General features: G+C 39.7%; 3 protein-coding genes across 3 annotated transcripts; 1 reads left to right on the top strand and 2 right to left on the bottom strand.

Moving 5' to 3' along the window:
* Window positions 1–1162: 1162 nt before the first annotated feature.
* LOC144638414 (uncharacterized) lies at window positions 1163–2694 on the top strand. The gene is made up of 2 exons (XM_078497611.1): window positions 1163–1325; window positions 1492–2694. The coding sequence occupies exons 1-2, from the start codon at window positions 1230–1232 to the stop codon at window positions 2371–2373; spliced, it is 978 nt and encodes a 325-aa protein (XP_078353737.1). The 5' UTR covers window positions 1163–1229; the 3' UTR covers window positions 2374–2694.
* Window positions 2695–5409: 2715 nt separating this feature from the next.
* LOC144638586 (uncharacterized) lies at window positions 5410–9784 on the bottom strand. The gene is made up of 4 exons (XM_078497777.1): window positions 9562–9784; window positions 7644–7723; window positions 7029–7088; window positions 5410–6432 (listed from the first exon to the last, which is right to left on the bottom strand). Exons 1-4 carry the CDS (start codon window positions 9633–9635, stop codon window positions 5546–5548), a joined length of 1101 nt encoding a protein of 366 aa, XP_078353903.1. The 5' UTR covers window positions 9636–9784; the 3' UTR covers window positions 5410–5545.
* Window positions 9785–9891: 107 nt separating this feature from the next.
* Window positions 9892–14091, bottom strand: LOC144638423 (carboxypeptidase D-like). The gene is made up of 2 exons (XM_078497621.1): window positions 12758–14091; window positions 9892–11619 (listed from the first exon to the last, which is right to left on the bottom strand). The coding sequence occupies exons 1-2, from the start codon at window positions 13931–13933 to the stop codon at window positions 11128–11130; spliced, it is 1668 nt and encodes a 555-aa protein (XP_078353747.1). The 5' UTR covers window positions 13934–14091; the 3' UTR covers window positions 9892–11127.
* Between the last annotated feature and the right edge of the window lie 343 nt (window positions 14092–14434).

Raw genomic sequence — 14434 nt, forward strand, 5'->3', positions numbered from 1 at the left:
ATATAGTTTAATTTGTTTTCCGCGTTTGTTAACAGTCAGGTGATATATGTTTTAATAAAACGTGCGGCACGATTTTCTGGCGGGTTCTAATTTTTGCGGGTTTAAACATACAAAAATCCCAGGACAAAACGAACGCCTCCGCAAAAAAAAAATTCTTTAGCCCAAAATGTCCTTCGCAAAAATTTTATGCAAGTACTCCACAAGTGAAATCTACTGGCTGTGAATCACAAAACTAGACCTCTCACAAAGCTATACTTCCCACAATAAAGCTCCCGCCAAAAGAATTCTAGCCTGCGTAGCAGGCGTCTGTGTACTTACAGAAGTGATGCATTCCGTCGTCCACTATACCTAGTCCAGTCCGGGGAATTTCAACTTCGCAAGCAAAATAAGCAATAAATATGTTGCTGTACAAACATGTATGTCCCATGACCAAGTTAAATGTCCATTAATACAAACATGCAAGTCCCATGACCAAGTTCAATGTCGACTTATATATTAGAACGTCCAAATACTAGCGATGCTTGATTGGTCGCGAACTGTAAATGCCGTTCTCGTTATATTATTAAACGTCGTCATTAAGTCCTATATAAATTTCCCGAATGGAATTTAGCTTTTTTAGTGGATAGCGCCTCGAAAAATTCGTAGTATGTAAATATCGAAAAGAGTTATGAAACGAATTTAAAATAGTAGTAAATAAACCCCATCGAACAGAGCTGTTGTCACCTGGATCGAGGCAAACACGGGAGATAGTTTTTCGCACGAATTTTTAAATATTCCATATGCTTGATTTTGACATCAGCTACATGTTTTGTTCGTGACCTTCTTAAACATAGATCTTTTTAAAATGATGGCTGTGAAATCGTTTATTTTTATATTTTTCACAGCTAGAATAGAAAAAAGAGCTATTTTTGTTGTTTTCCGTTTAATGCGCAAAATAGCGAGCAATAATTTCCGTACAGTTCGAACCGTGACTCTTCCGAACAATCTGGGCTCATTTCGAAGCGCTCTCCTTTTATACTGGAAAGCTGTGTTGCTATTTTGGTCATACCCATATATGGAAGTGAAATACTCCGCATTGGTTCCTCTTGATCGATTGTTTGATTGAATAGGATCTGGAACCAATAAGATGGCAGTTAAAAAAGGCAAGTGACTTATCAAGCAAAACCGCTTATTTGCTTGTGTGCAGCGAACCAAGACATGCTTCAACTGTGCATAGCAAAGGTTCAAAAATGTCCACCGTTGTCGATCCGTTGCTTTCTACTGTCACTTTAGATTTATTGCGCCCAAAAGAGACCTTAGGAAATCCTGAAGAACATTTCAGAAAGGTAACAATTTGTAGATTTGTGTGGGATTAATAGAGTAGACCTTGCGTGATGTACATCGTGTACAAAGTATGTTACTAGCTAGTCAATTTCATACTAGGGTTCTAGAGCTTTTGAAGAACGCTATGTACAAACGAAACCAACGATGTTAATTCTTGTTTTTTTTTAGATTTGGTTCGACATCGATAGCTTGAATTTTTCCCAATTCAGTGGTAAAGTGGATCTTTTTGATGACGGGGGTGCATTTGACTCGGAAAGCTCACTCGATTCAGACTACGAGCTCAATTACAACGAGAAATATTTCTGTCAGGAAGATCTAATCGAAAGCAAGCTGAAAGACACGGCGTTATGGTACGAATTGCCTGATCAACAGGATGGTATTTGCTTGGAGTTACGTGCTGCTAGTCCTGATAATTTATCAAGCTGTAGCCCTACAAGTGAATCGTCTTCCGACATAGAAATTCAACTAGACTCCATCGAGCAGTCAGGGCTCACGTGCAACGACGTGGAAATGAAACCTGTTTCTAGTCTCGATTCGCCGATCATCAAACAAACTTCAGAAGGTACTCAAACTGAAAACGACGATTGCTTCATGGAATCGATGAACACTGAAACTTTGACCAAACTGTCTAAGTCAAAACTGACGATCGAAGGTTCCACAGGAAACTCCAGCTCCACGAAGCCAAATTCGAATACATTAAAGGCAACTAACACTTCAAATGCAAATGATGCAAAAGATTCCTCTGAATCTGCCCCAGCGCAACTACCTAAAGGAAAGCGAACTTTGGCAAGGACTCATAAATGCACATTTGAGGGATGCAATAAATCTTATACTAAAAGCTCGCATCTAAAAGCACATCAACGAACCCACACGGGTGAAAAACCATATCAGTGCAACTGGAAAGATTGTGGCTGGCGGTTTGCACGATCTGATGAGCTTACAAGGCATTATCGAAAGCATACTGGGATAAAGCCTTTTAAATGCACTACGTGCGATCGAAGCTTCTCTCGATCAGATCACTTATCGCTTCACATGAAACGCCATTACTAATGTTATGAAAGGTCGCGAGTATCTAACCTCGCTAGCATAATAAATTATCCCAGCTTGGTGATCTATGCGGAGCTGCAGTAATATTCAAGTAAAAGAGATTCGATACTCTCGAAGTGATATTTACAATTTTATACACTATGAACAAAAGTTCCCAACCAAGAAACGATGGTTAAGAAATGGGTTCAATTGAGTCTTAAAATTGAGTTAGGATTTTAAAAAAACAAAGAGAGAAAAAACTTATTATTTGAAGTGGCAAATACCACTCATAAAATGTGTACATTATGTTGGCAAAACTGAAATAAATGCATAGCATTTAAATTATTTTTGTTGGTGTGTTTGTTTGTTGTTTCTACCCCTAGGTCACTTGTTTTAACATAGATCAACTGCTGTGAGACAGAACCATCTTGTTAAAATGTATCGTAACTGAAGGAATTAGAAGTGTTTCCTTGTCTAGATTTTGCGGTCCAGTTGCTTGATTGTGGTGGCCCTTAACATAACAGAAAAACTATTTTTTAGAGAAAGGGCAGCATTCCTCTCGTATGTTTGGGGCTTCTTAGTTTGGCATGTTTATTCATTTGATGTTTTTGTTTTGTTCTAGCTGTTATGAAAATCTTGGAAGAAAAAAAAAAAATTTTTTTTTTTGGGGGGAGAAAACCAGCCGGGCGGGGTTTTTTTGGGGGGGGCCTCTCCCGCGAAAAAATTTAGAAACAAAGTGCTTGACTTATCCCTTGTATAACTGGGAAAAAACTTGGAAAAGGAAATTTAAAAAATCTTGAATATAAGGAAAAGACCTTGAGAAAAGGAAATTCTTGCCAAAATTATGCAGAGAAAAGTGTAAAAAAAACCAATGACTCTAAGTGCGAGTCGTGAAAACTGTTCAGAGTACATGTATAAGAATGCAAAATAATTTCCTTGTTTGATACTATTTCCACATGTGACTTCATTTCTGCATGCAAGGTTATACATAAAACCTGTATTTTTACTGGTATTGAAATTTCGACATACATGTTCAGCAGAATCCTCATCTCTCAAACCTCCTGATAACTCAAACCAAAAGCTGTTTCCTTTCTCTCAGTAGAACACTGCAATGTAACCTCCCCCCCCCCCCCCCTCGACTCAAGAGTCAATTTTTGTTTTCCCCTTGGACAAAGGCGTAAGAGCAGGGGGGCTGTAGCGGGAATATTGCGAGTGCAGCATAAAATTGGTTTATCAAAATATTCCGTCTTGTCAGTGAGTTCAAACATCTTCAAAACTTCCTTAAGTCTTTGGGAAACTTGGGTTATCTTCGGAAAAGTTCGAAAAATGATCAGAATTATTTGTATGGCTTTCAAACAACATTGGAGAATTTTCAGAAATCTTCGGTCTAGAAGCTGCCGAGTATTTTTGGGTCAGTCTTAGCCCCCACCCCTCATGATCCAAAATACTCAGCCACCTCTGTTGGAGGCTCGAGGAATCTTAAATCTGAATTCTCAGCTGAACACAAATGAGGCTCCTAAAGGGGACTTAGGCCTAAGATATACAGGTTCAGACATACAAGAGCAAAAAATAGCCTCTTTTGCATAGATTCATCACTCCAAGAAATGAGAATCACCAAGTCATCCAGATTTCAAGGCATAATCATGGTTTCCATTGCAATGACAGATATAGTTTTGGATATTTGAAGTTGTTTTGGACTTATTTGTACTCTACCGAAAGGACTTAGGTAATACAATGAGATTTTTCCATCTTTCAAACATGACCTTCGAACATTTCAGTCCAGAGTCCCAAGTCCACGGACCACTCCTGATTGTTCACAAAGTACAATGTTGCACGTGAGTTCAAAATATTCGGTTCCCAACGTAGGGAATAAAATCCAGTCTGTAGATGGCTAACAAAATGATAAGTATTTCAATGATCTTGGAAGGAAACTATTTTATTTTGAATGTCCTGTTCAATCAGGAGAGTTCTCTGTCAATATTTGTCACGCTCTACGTTATCAAACGCACGCACGCTTGTTTTTTGTATGTTACGCTGGTACGTCATCCTGCTCTGCTTGCTCACCTTGTACAAGCACGTTTCAATTTTTTTCTCTTAAAGGTTACATTCTTACGGTAATGCGAATCGCTCTACAGCCATCACGAGTTATATAATATTCGCGAGAGCAGTCACACATGTCAATACGCTGTGCGGACCTATGAGTTTTTTCCATTGACCAGTGTTGACTCGTACTCATTCATACATTATTTATGATATCTGAAAAGCGACCGTTGAAGCTTTTTTTCTAGCCATCAGGTTGCGATAATTTTACGGAGTTATCTGAGATTCCCATAAAATATTTTATGTGTATGTCGCGGTCCTTTTTTGGGTTTTGGGGACAAGTAAATTAAGAGTATATACATGTAATATAAATGGTGAGATGTCAGACCCCCCTAATGAAAATGTTTCAATGACGAGGAAGAATGTGGCGAGACCAAAATACTGGGAACACCTTTAGTCTCGCACGTCACAAAAAATCTTGACGTCATAAGTGTGTTTTTTTTTTTTGTTTTTGTTTAAGGCTGCATGCAAGGGCAGTTCTCAGCCGTTCCCAGGGAGTAAGAGAAAGGGGTCTGGGAACGATCGAGACATCATAATCACGCTCTAGCGCATTCTCGTCGGAAGCACCCCCATAGCACCTTTCGTTTCTCTTAGCCGGCTGAGCCTTGGCACGAGAAAACGAAGGGCTCTGGCCGGACAGAGAATTTCCAGTCCTAGATTCTAGGACTTCCGGTCTTCATGTATGCAGTCATGACGTTTCAAAAGAATGTATGAGAGAGTCGTTATGTTTTTGACTTCCGCCGCGAGAAAAATACGTGTGGTTTAGGAATTTTTTGTTCCAAACAGCCAATCAAAAAAATTCGAATTAATTCAAAAAAATCCTATGTCCCCAGAGCCCTCCGGGTTTTCTCGTGCCAAGCCGGCTAAGAGAAACGAAAGGGGTCTGGGACGATCGAGACTCATAACACGAGGAGCAAACAAAATGAGCGAGTCCTGTTAACTTTTATGTACATGTATGTAGTCTATATAAATCCTCTTGCTTTCTACTTTAATTGGGCCTCTCTCTCTCTCTCTCTCTGTCACGCAACGGTACTCTCTCGTGTAGCGTTGCGTGACACATGAAGGGACAGATCTGGCTGTGATAGTCACGTTTATTTTAGAATGGATTCTTGGTAACTGCTTCTGTAGAACAAGGCCGTGATCCAACAATATCTGTTTTAACCGCAATCTGCTGTTGAGGCTCTATTTCCCTATGCAACCCACAAAGGCCTTCTCTAACTGCAAATGTCTCTTTTGTTTGCTGAACCAAAAAATCCGGTTTCAGGATACTGTGGACCGCTTTCTCATTGAAAACTCTTGAATTAACTGTTTTATACTGTAACTGTTTGCTGTAGGGATTTTTTGGTAAAGGTGCTAGGTTTTTGTTAGGGGGAGGGAGATTGATAGTGTTGGCACGTGTTCTTAGCTTAAACGCCCTGTCAATTGGCAATAACTGCAAATATTTCTTGTACAATGTTTTACGAGTTTCTTGACTATCTTCTCTAGGCCTCTCTATTCCTGAGTCACTCGCGACTGATATAACAGAAGGATTAAAAAGCTCTCTTTTGGACCATCTTGTTGTGGTTGTTAGGGGCTGTCGTAGGCTTTCCATCCCCTTATCGATCTTTGCTTTTCTCTTCGCGGCAAGCCTTCTCTCAAGGTTACATATTTTAGAGATTGGATTTAGCAAGGGCTTAGAATATCCATCAAACCGGCGTTCTCTCCCCTCTATAGCCCTGTGAGGGTCGTGCATGTCTGCCTTGGCCTTATGACCTGGTTTGCATGAGACAAAATGCTGTCGAATTTCTTCAATATCTCTGTCAGCTTTTCTTAGTTCCGTCATGGAAGGCATCATTTCGGGATTGTTAAGTGTATTCCTTTTCAAGCAGATCTCGTGTAAGCGAGTTGAAAATGTGTTTAAAGCCGGTATATCATTCTGTGCTGGTTGTAATCTGTTTTCACTGGTTCTTGATGTCACACGACCAAAAAAAGAACGACACCATTCTGAAAAGACAAGAAACAAAGGAACTTGTAAATGTAACTGTGAACCCAGCAAGACTTTGTCATGCTTTGTTTTCTATTAGGAGGATCCGCCATTTGCCTTACCTGCCGTTTTTACCCGCCCCGGGTTCCGCCCAGGTCCCGCCCACGTTAGTAGCTTGATTGCATCCGCTGTTCAGGGAAATAAGCTTGCATGCGTTCCTCCTGACGACAAGAACTGGCGAAAATCGATCCAAAAGAAGCCAATGCTTTTAATGTGGAGTTGTGACAACGTGCGTAATGCCGAACAAGGCTTTCGGCTAAAACAGGGCCATACCTAAGGGGGGGGGGGGGGGGGGGCCCCAAAAAATAAAAAAAAAAAAAAAAAAACTAAACTAAAAAAAAACAGTTGCCCCCGCCAGGAAAACTTACCCCGCATACAAAAAATCATAGGTACGGCCTTGTAAAACCGTTTTTAAACTTAGTTTTTCTTCGTTTTTCTTTAGCAGGCAGTTGTCATTGGAACGTTTTGCCACATGACGAACTCTACATGACTACCCTTTGAAAATGACCCCTTAGACTTGTTACTAAGGACTGTCAAGGAAACATTTTGCTCTCACCTTCTTTATTTGCACCAGGAAAAATTTGTCTCTCTGCGTCATTAAACCACTCGACAATCCCTAGAAAACAGCGTTTCAAAGAGAAACAATAAACCATTGTCATCGACATCTCTCATAAACTAATTTATGTTTACTTTCCCTTTAAGGCGGGTGGAATTTTGGCTTTTGGTTATCAATATCGTCAGAGAAATTTTCTTTTTTCAAAGGTCTCACTTTAAGATCCTTAAGAGTCATTTGCAACTGCTTAAAGTACCTTATGTCATGTTTTTCAATTCAAGAGAGATTGCACTTAGATTATCTAAGATTTCAACACATATTCCTCAGTGTGCATATGAAAGATGGATGTGCAAAAGATGCTTATATATTTCAGGATTTTCGAGCTCAGACCTGATTAGTTTGACTTCCCAATCGGTAGAATGAGTGCAGGCAACAGACATATAAATATCCAGACAGTCTGACCAACTTGAGTTTGCTAATAGCATGCATGATGAATTCTCTGAACCAATCAGCTTCAACATTCATTTTATCCAGGCCTGAGTATTGGCGAGACTTGCGTTATGGCAGGTCAACAGTACTACAAATTAATTTCTAATTGTGTAGTTTTTAAAGGAATACCTAAGTCATCGTGTAGAAGGACAAGCTGGCTGATCTCCCATCCACATAGATGTTCTCGACGTGAAACACTCAGAGAATTCCTGTAAAAAAAATGTGCATATCAGGTACATATAGTCATTCTATGATATCCAGCCGGGCTTATCTACAGGCTCTCCGAATGTAGCTAGATAGCAGAATGTAGAATGTACAATTGTAGACTGCGAGCATTTTAGTGATTAAACAAAAAGATGTTTCACTTTTTTACAAAGTGCCGTCAGGGCACTTTTACTGCAGAATAAATAAATGAATTAAATTAATTGACATTATTTTACCAGGGTTGCTTGCGACTAACAAATCTGTGGCCCTCGGATTTTCGATAACCTGAGTATCAGGCCTTCCTAAGGGGAGGGGGGAGAAAAGCCTGATGCTCAGGCTAGATTTTCGACAGAATTCGAATTTAGAAGCGTTGATTTTTGTGGACGGAGGAAAACCAGAACCTGGAGAAAAACACTAAGGATGATGAAAGGTCTTTTAATGGCGGGCGTTTCCCGTCTTGAATTATGGACAAAGCGTAGATAGAAAACAAGATATTTTTTTTTAGTACAACGAATTGTTATTTTGAATCACTTGATCAGTTCTCATAGATTGTAATGATAATTTAAAAATACAGTTATTATTCATTAAAAAAGCTAATCAATTATAAAGCGACACATCGCGACAAAGGAAGAAAGGCTTTAAGGAGAGGCTTTAGAAGGGCCACAAGAACAAAATGGGAAGATACGAAATATATGTCTCTTGTTCTTTGTGTGAATTGGAACCATTGTATTTTTTAAAGATGTAGGCGTTTTGTATTAACACATGGCTTAGCCTGAATTGTATGTTTTATAGAAACAAATTAAAAATGTGTTTAACTAAAAAAAAAATGAACGCGAAGTTTATACCACGTTACCAAAAAACCACGCCGGTTTGATTTTTCAGTGTACAAGGCAGCAGATTTCCGTAAACTCACACTATAAAGGACACTGAGATAACTGCTTGGATTTCGTGGAAGCGTTGACTATTTTTTTATATAGTAATGGACAACAAAAGGTTGAGACAAATATAAACATGGATTGATCTCGAGTACTGATGGAACGACCTCACAACGATGGATCATGGATTACCATGGCAACCATATTGTCACAAATATAGTCCCTTCTTCAATCAACATGTTCAATATATCAAAGATCACACTCTCTTAAAAACAACATAATCAGGTTTTAAAGTAACAACTATTACTGTCGGATTATTAAAAATCGTTTTGTTTTCCTAATTATCAATTATAGAGTATCAATGCTTAAAGAAGCAGTGTCGCAGCCATTGCGACAAAGACGACATATTCAGTAGGGTCGTCTTATGGAAACCAAGTAATCATGAATACCGTTCAGATCATGGAAAAGAAATTGGTAACAACGGCGATATGTTAGAAATTGGCCGGAGAAACTTTTTGTAAGACCAGACTATCTGTATAAAACAACTTTTCGCCGCTGATCGAAGCGAATGCCTAGAGTAAGCATTCTGTTGTATTACTTTTCCATAAGTATTTGCATAAAGGTCCATAAACAATGAAATAATTGCTTTCTCTTATAAGTAAACCATCCGAAATGAGTCGATTTCTTAATTTTACTTGTCGTATAATTAATAAAAAAAACTATATGTGAGCACTGGCTTCAAAACGTCCTTATTCTGTTCTTATGAATCGTTAAGAAACATTCCCTTTTGTTCGTTGTTTGAAATCGGGTTTGAAATACAACGGTCAATTCGATGTTTTCCGCAGTCGCTGTGCGTTCGCACACAAAGATTTATTCTAATTCTTAATGTTTTTAATTTAAGCAATCTATCAATTTATTAGCTGGAAACATACATAGATAGCCTTTATTTATAGATAGCCTTTACTCACCTCATATCTTGCGTCGAAAAATGGTGGATAGGCCTCGTTCTTAAGCTGTCGTTAAACGTGTAATTTCGTTTCATCTTATCCCTACATACACATCAAGGGCGTAAAATCAGACTCGACTTATCCATTCAAATTTAACTTTAAGTTTTCACGGCATTCCTGCCTCATGAGATGCAATTTAAAAATGTCATATCCATGATTCGATTTGATATTTACTTAAAACCTTTTGCCCAGACACTAACAACAAAAAAATGTTTGTGGCGCCTGGAGACGTACAATAAATAAATGAAATTGAAGTTTAAACGCCGTCCAATTAGCAACGTAGAACACAAATTGCGGTTTTATGCGTATTTTTATTTCATTTCTATGGTTCATAAAATACAATAGGTACACAGTTGGATAAAAGTCCTCAAAACAGCATGTGTTCTTAAGTAAACCGACAGCCTGTTTTTCTTTTTATATAGCTATAGGATTGTTTATTGTGGCACGCCCTTCACGCTGTCTACAAAAGCTTTTAAAGGATTAAATGACCCGTGATAGATTTAAGTGCAGTCTTTAGTCTAGATAGAAAGCAATAATAATTCAGTTAATTAATCCTATGGGAAAATTACAGCGTCCACTTGCTCCAACTAAGCTTATAGTGTAATGTATGGATAACCCACGAAGGAGCCGGTTTGCTAAACGTTACGGTCATTTGATCAAGTCCTAAAATTTTTTTTTACTTCAAATAAGTATGAAAATTTCTCAAATGAAAATGCGACCTACGCTTTAAATATTAATTACATTCAAATAATCTTCTGAACATAAAGCTGAAATTTATTCGTAGCAAATACACAATTTCAAAAAATTAAAAAACTTAATCGCGAAATTGCTTTAACAAAATATAAATTTGCTTTTTTCTGTTTAGAGTAAAAACCCGACTAGAACCATGTCAATCAACAGTGTAACACGTGATCAGGTTTAGCTCGAGTGTAGTATCTCATACCCAGATCCCTATGGTGCAGGAAGCTTTAACCCACGCCAAAAAGAAATCTGGGTACGAGATCATGATGCGAGAGTTTGAAGAGATGCCCGTAATTGAACACTGTGTATCTTTGATAACACTATCACGTCCAATTATTGAAAACGTTCTCTTTTATCTGCTGAAAGTCGTTACTTTTCCTAGCCTTGGTCGTCGAGTGACAGTAAGATCTCTCGTCAACTCTTTTCCATTACTTGCAGGAGTGTTCTTTGGTCTAGCACCGCGATTGCTATCACTCATAGAAAGCGAAGTCGAGTAGTCTAATTATGTCAGAAGAGACTATAAAGGATTGCAGTAAAAAACCTGAAAGTTTAAGTATTTTATAGCGAAAAGTCAGAAGAAATTCTCGCCCTTTTAAGGACAACTTGCGGGCAAACGCTGTCTATCATCAAATAGCCAACGATGATAGAACAAATCAGATTCGTAGATTCGCAAACTTATGCAAATTATACGTAACAATGAAGTAAGCACCATAGGTAGGGTTCAGTACCAATCCTTATTTAGTTTAAGGGATATGTTACGTTTTTCTTTAGAAAAGAACCTTGGCTTTATTTCGGGCGAGGAAAACTGCGTGCATTCTGTCCATATCCATCATAAGACATTCTTCTGTGCATGTCATCAAAATCATCACTACGTTCATCATTAAATCCCATCCGTAGGCTGGGAGTCCTGCGCTGGCTGGTATCCCTGTACTGACTGGGATCTTTCTCTTTGTCATGCCTGTAGTCCTCTTCATTTAGAATTCGTTCCCGAGGCCACATATCCATTTGTACTTGATGCCTGGGCTCTCTCATTCTCATTTTCTTGAGAGTGAAGTCAAGCTTGGCTGCCTTGTCAGACAGTACTGTACAAGACTTGGTATCCGGTTCGAATCCTTTGGCAGACACCGTGATCTCATAGGAACCTGGGACGAGTAGTCGCCAAAAGTCACCGTCACGTGCTGAAAATATGTCGTGGCGTCGATTGGCTACAGTTATCCTCGCTCCATCGATTGGCTGATCGTCTTCGTCTTTTACAAACCCGTGTACACCTGAGTGGACCTAGTAACAGGAAAGTATATCATACAGTGTCATAATTAGCTAGGAAAGCCACGAGCCATGCGGCCCACACTGCCGGAGCTTATCCCGGCTTCCGTAGCATTAAGCGGCTAGGAATATTTCTACTTCCCTCTGAATGGGAGGCTAGTCCATCGCAGGGTACCCCCTGGCCCACCAGCAATATGTCGTCTGTACCCATTTATACACCTGGATGAAGAGAGGCACTATAGTGTCTTGCCCAAAAACACAACACAATTACCTCCAAGGTTCAAACCCGGACCGTTCGATCCGGAGTCCGGCGCGCTTACTATTAGGCCACCGCGCCTCACATGATTAGTTAGCCTGACATCAAATTGGCAACTGTGCAAAACCGCCAATTAAATCTATCTTTTGAAATTTACTAACAAATACCACAACACCTAGCCAATGAAAAGTCCAGATTTCGCTAGTAGTGTGGGTTTGACCGCGGTCAAACAATAGAAATATGTAAAAACGCGAAAAGTACTTCAAAGGTAAGTCTCTAATATTTACTGTTCAAAGATCGATACTTTACCGGTATTCTGATGGTTTACTAAATTTTTAGGAGCTTTACTAAAAAAGTTCTACTTGTTTGAGAACAGGTAAATATGGACTTGTCGGCGCCATTTGTCAAAGCATTCGGTTCGGTTGCGGAGCGTTTAAAAAGTAAAATTGCTCGCTTATTCGAGGGAATGGAAACATATTTACACTTAACAACTTTTTTTATGTATCCCTGCTCACACTTGTTCTTTAATATAAACGAAATTCCCCGAAATAGAAAGAAAAACTGCCTGAGACGTTTGACCGCGGTGAAATTGTGGGTAGGTTCCACGCCCTCACCCCTGTCCCCCAACTCCCGTTTAGACCCGTTTAGTTTCGCACCAATCCCTTGGCTTATTTGTTTTTTTAACTCGTTCCGGCGGTTGATGTATTATACGAGCGAAATTAAGCGATATTAAAAAGTCATTTTTGCAGCCTTTGGTTTTGTTTGTGACAAATGCTTCTCTCTAAAAAACGTATGTGAAGGAGTGTATGTTACCGATCGTTCGCCACGCCTTCACTGCAGGCATGCTACAACAAAACAAAAGAAATTACAACCCTGAAATTTCTATTTTAAATTTACCTGCTCTATATACTTGAGAAGTGCCTCTTTGTTTTCCCTCCAATATTCCGGCAACTCAGTGGCATTGGGAAACTTCTGACAACCAAGCTCAAGCGTTATATCAAAGCAGTTTGAGTGTACATAGTTGTAATCTTGCATTCCCCCAGATACGCTGAACCATTTGGCGCCATTTGTTATCCCGTCTATAAAATGCTCCCGCGGGATCTCCTTACATTTCCAAGGGGCGTTCGCGAGGTGCATTGTGGGATGCGCCTCTGAATAAGAGCGCGCCAGTTGTCTGAATACGTCATCATCTGGGGTAGCGCTGTACACGCTCTGTCCCGAGGGATTGTCATCATACGGGTAATTCGCCACAAGCGCTCCGCTGTGCAAACTCGCCGACAGCACAAAGGGAATAGAAGTGATCCATTTCATGACAGCGCGGGTTTCGGGTTGCGGAGCTCCGTTAGTGCTTGGAAAAAACTGATCCGGAAAATTCCGATTCAGGTCCACACCGTTGGCGTTAGGTCGACTTGATTTCCACTCTTCGTCGAAAAATGTGGCAGCCATTTCATACCCATCGGGATTCATACTCGGCATGATGTGTATTCTAGTCGTATCCACGATTTTGGTAACTCTCGAATTTACGCCGTAGTTTTTGCACAGATATTTGATAAGGTGAAGCAGCATTTCTCGCCCAATCGCTTCATCTCCATGCATGTTCGCAACGTATTTGAATTCCGGTTCTCCCGGTTCGTGTTTGCCAGGATTGTTAGAAATCTCCATGACCCAAAGTTTGCGATTCTGTACCGAAGTGCCAATGTCGTACAGATGTGCTATTTTGCTGTACTTTCTTGAATAGTCCTTCAATAACCATGTCATTTCTTCGTAGTTATGGTGTCTGAAGCTGATATTCTTCTCAGCAATCTCGTTTTTGGAGTCGCTCTCTAATTCCTTTAGCGAACTTCGAAGCCTTCTTTTGTGCTCTTTGAGGTCGTCTCGGCCAACTGCAAGTTTGTGCTTAATGTCTTTAAAGGCTTCAACAGTTCCCTTCTTGCTGGCAGTGGATTCGGTTTCATGATTGTTTTCCTTTGCAAAGGATATTTTTTTACCTCCTTTATCAGGTGGCTTTCCCCAGACGGAAAGCACCAAGCCCTGAAGAGCCAAAGAAATAACTAAGAGCTTCAAATGAGACATAACTGATGTGCTTGTCGTTCGGAGCTTAACTTGAAGTGTCTGCTCGTTTTGCTTAACACTATCGATTTAGCGTTTGTCCATCGCTTCTGACATCACCAAAGGAGTGGTTAATTGCCCACCACACCTTCTGAAAATTTAGTTATGATCTTTCATTGCACATCGCATCACGGCCAACCATTAGCGAGTGACCTATGGCCGCGTTTAGCAGTAACAGCCAAATAACAACACTGTTATTTTCTCGCTTAAATTACCATCACACTCGCAGTAAAGCCCTGCCAGAAAAAGGCAGGGCTTTACCGCTTAGTAAAAATTTTTTTTATTGTTTTTTAGAGGTGTTTTGTACGATAAAACAAAAAATACGTCCGTGATCTGTTTACTAAGAGATTTTAAGTGCATTTAACAGACCACCTGCTGTGGAGTGACAGGTTAAAAATTTTACCTGCTCAGCTCCTTTTAGCGCAAAATTTTCTCGAATAAACCTTTTTGAACGTCGTTTAATTT

The sequence above is a fragment of the Oculina patagonica genome, chromosome 14 (assembly GCF_052425735.1).
Source record: "Oculina patagonica isolate OP01 chromosome 14, crgOcupat, whole genome shotgun sequence".
In the NCBI taxonomy this organism is placed as follows: domain Eukaryota; kingdom Metazoa; phylum Cnidaria; class Anthozoa; order Scleractinia; family Oculinidae; genus Oculina; species Oculina patagonica.

Excerpts from the sequence above, each read along its gene's own strand:
- LOC144638414 (XM_078497611.1), top strand. The coding sequence starts at position 1,230 with ATGTCCACCGTTGTCGATCCGTTGCTTTCTACTGTCACTTTAGATTTA. Across the intron at positions 1,326-1,491 it reads CTGAAGAACATTTCAGAAAG|ATTTGGTTCGACATCGATAG; the intron begins GTAACAATTTGT and ends GTTTTTTTTTAG.
- LOC144638586 (XM_078497777.1), bottom strand. The coding sequence starts at position 9,635 with ATGAAACGAAATTACACGTTTAACGACAGCTTAAGAACGAGGCCTATC. Across the intron at positions 7,089-7,643 it reads CCTTCTACACGATGACTTAG|GGATTGTCGAGTGGTTTAAT; the intron begins GTATTCCTTTAA and ends GCTGTTTTCTAG. Across the intron at positions 6,433-7,028 it reads TCCTGGTGCAAATAAAGAAG|AATGGTGTCGTTCTTTTTTT; the intron begins GTGAGAGCAAAA and ends TTGTCTTTTCAG.
- LOC144638423 (XM_078497621.1), bottom strand. The coding sequence starts at position 13,933 with ATGTCTCATTTGAAGCTCTTAGTTATTTCTTTGGCTCTTCAGGGCTTG. Across the intron at positions 11,620-12,757 it reads TTCTCAAGTATATAGAGCAG|GTCCACTCAGGTGTACACGG; the intron begins GTAAATTTAAAA and ends TCCTGTTACTAG.